The sequence below is a fragment of the Drosophila virilis genome, chromosome X (assembly GCF_030788295.1).
Source record: "Drosophila virilis strain 15010-1051.87 chromosome X, Dvir_AGI_RSII-ME, whole genome shotgun sequence".
Classification (NCBI taxonomy): Eukaryota; Metazoa; Arthropoda; class Insecta; order Diptera; family Drosophilidae; genus Drosophila; species Drosophila virilis.
The window spans coordinates 10,663,621-10,669,690 of record NC_091543.1 but is presented as its reverse complement, the minus strand read 5'-3'; the positions used below and the strand labels follow the sequence as shown (position 1 = coordinate 10,669,690).

General features: G+C 47.6%; 1 protein-coding gene across 5 annotated transcripts in view; it reads right to left on the bottom strand.

The window, feature by feature from the left end:
* Window positions 1-693: 693 nt before the first annotated feature.
* Window positions 694-6,070, bottom strand: part of bi (T-box transcription factor bifid) — a 110,714-nt gene continuing 105,337 nt past the window's right edge. For 3 of the 5 annotated variants that reach the window (XM_070208041.1, XM_070208052.1, XM_002057154.4), the window contains 2 exons: window positions 2,537-2,787; window positions 694-2,330 (listed from right to left, as the gene is read on the bottom strand). In XM_070208041.1, the coding sequence (XP_070064142.1) occupies window positions 1,270-2,330; window positions 2,537-2,787 (1,312 nt within the window). In that variant the 3' untranslated portion in view covers window positions 694-1,269. The remainder of the gene's footprint in view (window positions 2,331-2,536; window positions 2,788-6,070) is intronic. The other 2 variants (XM_070208044.1, XM_070208054.1) reach the window with 1 other exon arrangement.

Here is a 6,070-nt window from a genome sequence, read left to right as displayed (position 1 = left end):
TTTTCTTTTCTTATTTTACTCAATTACGATTACTAAAAAAAAAAATTTCATCCTATGACTAAGAAAAAAAATGTTCGCTCTTTGCATGCTTATTTTGTTATGCCTTTTCTTTTCTTTTTTTTTTTGTTATTTTTTTTTAGTTTTGTTTTTGTTTTTGTTTTTTTTTTACGCTTTTTTCTTGTGTTCTTTCGCATTTGCTGCTTTTTGTCAAAGGTTACATTGTATTTAGATTTACACGTATATGTGTGGGTGTGTGTGTATATATATATAGGCGCCATCTTTGATGTTGCTAATTTGTTTCAATCGTAGAATATCAATATATATATATATATATGCATATATGCAGACGTATATATATGTATATACATATGCATATCATTTTGTCTGCTGCTGGGCGCGTTTTTTTGCCGCTCCCTCTCGGTCGCTCTTTTTTAATATCATCTATGAAGAAATATGTTTGAGTGTGTGTGTGTGTGTGTGTGTGTGTGCTACATACATATATATATATATATATATATATATATATATATATATATATATATATATATATATATATATATATATATATATATATATATAAAGTTGTTCTGCTTAAGTGCTAGTAATTGTGGGTGGTGGGGGGAGGGAATAATGCAAAAAGCTTGAACTAATTGCCAGAGCACTGGGCTACGTTTAAGGAAACGAAAGCAAATATCTCTCTCTTTCTTTCTCTCTCTCTCTCTCTCGCCTCGCTTTCTTCTACTATGTTTCTCGCTCTTTCTCTCTCTCTCTCTCTCTTTAAACTAGGTTTACAAAGCTGGCGGGTCCTGCGCATCACAAAAACTTTACAGGCTAGGCGTTGCTTATATCGATTACACACAAGAAAAAAAACACATATATATATATCGGATTACAGCTATACGCAAAGCGACCCGCAACGTCTCTAGGCTCTATGGGTATTAGGTGCGTGTGTGTGTGTGTGTCTGGGTGTGTGTGTGTGTGTGTACTAGATGCTATATGCTACAAATATGCCTAATGTAGATCGCTGGCGCTATTTACACTGAAGCGCAGTGTTGGTTAACTGCCACCGCTGGCCAGGGCCGGAGCGCGGGCCAATGCTGGGCCCCAGCTGCTGCTGTTGGGCGCGAGCTAAAGCTGCTGCAGCTGCACCGTTTGCGGTCAGACATCGACATCCAGATCGATGACAGAGCTGCGATCGTGCTCGTCGTCGTCATCGTCATCGGCATCGGGGCCGCCCTCCTCGCAGTCGGAGCGGCCGTCCTGTAATTGTCACTGATCCGTTGCGGCCGCTGCATGATGCCCGTGTCCGTGCGTCTGTCCGTGCGTATGATGTGTGTGCGGATGTGTGTGATGCGCCTGGGTGTGATGCAGTTGCGCCGTTTCTTCCGATAGCAATGAGGCAGCCGCTGCCGCTGCTGCTGCTGCTGCCGCCGCTGCCGCAGCGCTGCCATTGTGCTGCACCTCGAGGCCGTTGACCATCTTTTCCATGCTCTTGAGCTCCGACGGCGAGTGCTGCGCCTGCCGCTTCAGCAGCGATGGCGGCGTTGTCGGCGACATTGATATGGGCCGCGTTGGCGGCGAGTGCGACGAGGCGCGCGGTCGCGGACTGGAGCTCAGGCTGCGAGGTCCATTGTCCAGGCCCAGGCCGCCGCTGCCAGCGGGCAGCAGATTGGGCGGCGCTGCTGCATCCGCGCTGCCATTGCCGCCGCTGCGATTTGCATTCGAGCCGGGCGTCACCGCATCAAAGGCCGAGCCCAGGCTGCCCGGCAAGCTGTACGGCGAGAAGCGATGGCTCTTTAGGCCCTGCAACGGCGAGACGGGCGTATGTCCGGCGGCCGCATAGGCGTGCCCGAACAGCGCCGGATGCTGGGCAGCCAGCGCGAGCTGCGCATTGAACAGCAGGCCCGGATTGAGGCCGGCGGGATTCATGGCTGCGGCCGCTGCCGGATTGTGCAACAGACCCAGATGCGGCGGCGGATAGAGTCCGTGCGGATAGAGGTAAGGCAACAGATGCGGCGACGGGTGTATTGGTGGTCCCACAGATATATTGGGCGAGGGATAGCTGCCGGCCGCATTGAGACCGGCCGCGGCCGCAGCCGCCGCAGCAGCTGCACCGCCGCCTACGCCCTCTTTGGGACTGCCCGTTGAGGTGGGACGAAAGGCACCGCCGGTGCTGCCGCCGACGCTCTCCGAGCAGCTCGAATCGCTGCCATCGCGTTCCATATCGTCCGCCTGCAGACGGCGACGCAGTGCGTCCTCTGCATTGGCCGCTGCCGCATGCTCACCGGCGCCAGCGCCAGCCAAATGATTGAACCAGGCAGCCAGTGCTGCTAATCATACGAGTAGCGAGTGGCGAGCGGCGAGTGACGAGTTGCGAGAAACGAGTAGCGAGTAAATAATAACGAGAGCGAGTGACGAGCAACCAATTGCATGGAATGAAAACAAATAGAAAAAAAAGAAAATTCAACAGTTAGACATGTTGCTTAAATCAATTGGATACAGCTCAGTAAAAATCTGCTGCTGTTTAATAACTCACCCGAATGCTGGTGCGCGTGCATCTGCTGCAGCGAGTGGCTCAACGGCAACAGCGGACTCTGCGGCGGGCCCACCACATCCAATAGCTTATCCTCATCGTCCTGCTGATTATCGAGCAGTGCCGCGGCATGCGCCGGATGCAAATGTGGCGGCCGACCAGCATGCCCCAAATGGAGCGGTGCTCGCGAGCTGCTCACATGCGTGGGATTCAGTTTGTCCGAGTCGGACCCTCGATTGGACATTAGCGCCTGCCTGTAACAACAGTTGTACGAGAAAACAAAACAAATTAGAACATCCAATTGTCTAAATGCACTTTGGCCATGGTAAAGCCATGTTATATGATATATTAAATGATAGGAAAAGCAAGCTTGGGCCTTTTTGAAGATCTCTGATCTCTATTTAATCTCAGCATGCCGAAACGCTGAGTCGAACTGTGAATTATAAGTCCAACTGTGGATTATTCTAAGCCAAATTTATACTATTCTGATTCTGGGTTCGAGTCCCAGACTAATCGTAGGCTATAATTAATTTGTCTAAAATATCACAGACTAACAATAAATATCTTTAATCTCATGTGCTTTAGTCTAAAGGCAAAATCAAATAAAAAACAAGAGACAATTCCATAGAGTACGAAACTCTAAAGAAAATAACTGTTGTTACTAATGTAAATGAACTTAGCCGAAAATCGGCTAAACTGAAATGTAATCGAATGCGAACATTTTGCAACACTGGCACTTTTGGGGCGTGCCGCCTTTTTGGCAACGCTCTTATTTTATTTTTGCGTCCATTAGGCATTTTGTTGGCTAGTCGAGGCACTGGCATAATATTTGTGCTAGCTGGGAATATCTGTTAAATGATAAAACGACGCTGCAGGCATATGAATGCCTGGCATGGGCATGGCAAGGGGCTGCTGTTCCGGGTCGCAGGATGGGTGGAGGAGGGGGCAGGGGGGATAAATATATATATATATATATATATACATGTATAACCGGAACCTTAATTGAAATGTAACAATGGCAGGCGGAAACAGGCGGCAGTCTGTGTCTGGGCCGACAATGAAATTGAAAAATAATTCAAAACACGTTAGTGTAATTTAGTGTCTGCACTGGCCGTAATATACCGTAAGCTCCCCTCACCCTCCTTCTCCCCCCACCTCCACTCTATCTAAAGCCGCCACAACTGCCCCGCGCAACCCTGCCAAACTAGGTCCGTGCATTTTGTACGTTTGCTTTTTTGTTGTTGTTCACACATCAAAGCAACGCTGCCAGCGCCAGGCCGTGCTCGCAAATTGGGCAATTTACTAGCACACACACACACACACACGCACACACACGCATACAGGCACACACAGGCACACACGGCACACGGACATGTGTGTATCATTATCACAGCAACCACAAAGACCGGAACCACCCATAGACAGGAGTTCGCAATTTCGCCACAGGCGTCTTCTTTTACACTTAACTGTTTTTCCACGTACTTCGCATCACCTGTGTGCGACTGTGTGTATGTGTGTGTGTCTTGTGTATATACCTAATTTAATAGCAAATCAATTTGTGTTAATCTAGGCAGCTTTACGGGCCCACCCACTTAACAACAAAGGGCAACAGCTAACAACAAGGACGCGGGTTAGGCTAGAAACAACAACGGCGCCTAAAATGGGGCGCCGAAAATACTGCCTACAATATCTACTAAATTTAAATAACAAATAAGCCGTTGAATAAAAAAGCTAACAATAATTTGTTGCTGGCAAAAATGGGATTATGAAGCCATGAACAATGAAATTAACAGTAAAATGTTTACAAAACTTTCCACTAAAATCTCACCAATAAATCTTAACTTGTTATTGATCAAATTTATACCCCGTTTCACTTATTCCAGAGACATTGACTCTCAAATGTTATTCAGAGCAAGTGCAAATAGCTTGGCATGCCCAAAAATTCCCATTTCTTTACGCCCCGTGGCTGGAGGTGCGCCCAATTGGGGCGTCTGACGCTAAACCGCTCCTGTGGCTCACATGTAACTCAACCATAAATTTCAGCACTCGCACAAAAGGCAACTAAGACGTTTATCTTGGCTTTTGTGCTGAAAACCTTTCACCTCCCCCTCCCCCCAAACACACCCGTGCCGGGGCGTGGGCGGTAGTATGGGGCGCCGAAAGTTGTTGAAATTGCGCTGCTCTGTAATTTTTGAATTATATCTAAATGTGCGGCTAAAACCAGTCCGCACACACGCCCACTCGAGCCACGCCCAGCACAACATTGGTAAATTAACAGAGAAGCATGCAGAGCAAGAGGAGGGCGAAAGGGGGGGGGGGGGCAGATGAAGCAAATAAAAAAGTGCGCCAATTGTCAACTAACGCCTGCGGCTATTTGGCTGCAGCAGCATGTGGCACGGCAGCTATGGTCAGGGGGGGGGGGGGGGGGGGGGTGTTCAGGGGGTGTGGCACAATACTGGCTGGCAAATAAATATAAAAAGGAATTTCAATTGCTGGCAGCTTCTCGTTTGCTGCGGCTGCTGCTGCTGCTGTTAAAACGGTTTTCACTTTAGATTTCCGTTGCGCCCGCGGCCACTGCAAAGGCAATTGCAAAGAGTTTCGAGCGGGGTGACGGGGGCAATGTGACCGGCGAGATGAATATCATTCCGCCGGAAGTTGCGCAGTTGTCTGAGCGGAATGAAAGAGAGAGAGAGAGTGAGAGAGGGTGGGGGGACAGGGTGGGGCAATTGACTGCGGCATAGTTGCCACCAATTAGCGGCGCTTGCTGTGCAGCGACACCCAAGTCACAGGACGAGCGAGCACTGAAAATGTCGTCACGGCATTGTTGTTGTTGTTGTTGTTGTTGTTGTTGTTTCTGTGGCAAGTTGTTGTTGTTGTTGCTGCTGCTGCTAATGAAGCGCAGCTCAGTCGCTGGCTGGCTGCAAAAAAAAGGGTTGACCACAAAAAGTTGCTGCCGCGTTGAGCTGCTTAAAATGTGTTTTGTTTTTTCTTTGTTGTTGTTGTTGTTGTTGTTGTTGTTGCTGCCAATTGACAAAAGGCTCGAGTTTGCCTAAGTCGCACTAATTGCCCAGATTTAATGGGCCCGACCCGGCCCGGCCCGGGCATTGGGCATTCGGGCTAATTGAAAGTCTATGCAAAAAGTTAGCTAAGCGCTTTAGTGGCTTGCAGCAACCCTCCAACTCCTACACACGACGCCTTAGCACCAAAAATAATCATCATAAAAAGGAAAAAAAAAAGACAAAACAAAACATAAAAAGCAAATATATGAATGGCTACTTTGAGCAAGCCGCAGATTAAAAAAGCTTTGCAAATAGGCGAACAGAATTGTAAAGATATCTTTGAAATGACTTTGTTTTCCCATTAAACATATAGCTTATATGGCATATGGCACATATCATATATCATATAGCATATGTCACATAGCATAAAGCATATAGCATATAGAATTTAGCATGTGGCATGTGGAATATAGCATATACCATATAGCATATAGCATATAGCATATAGCATATAGCATATAGCATATAGCATATAGCA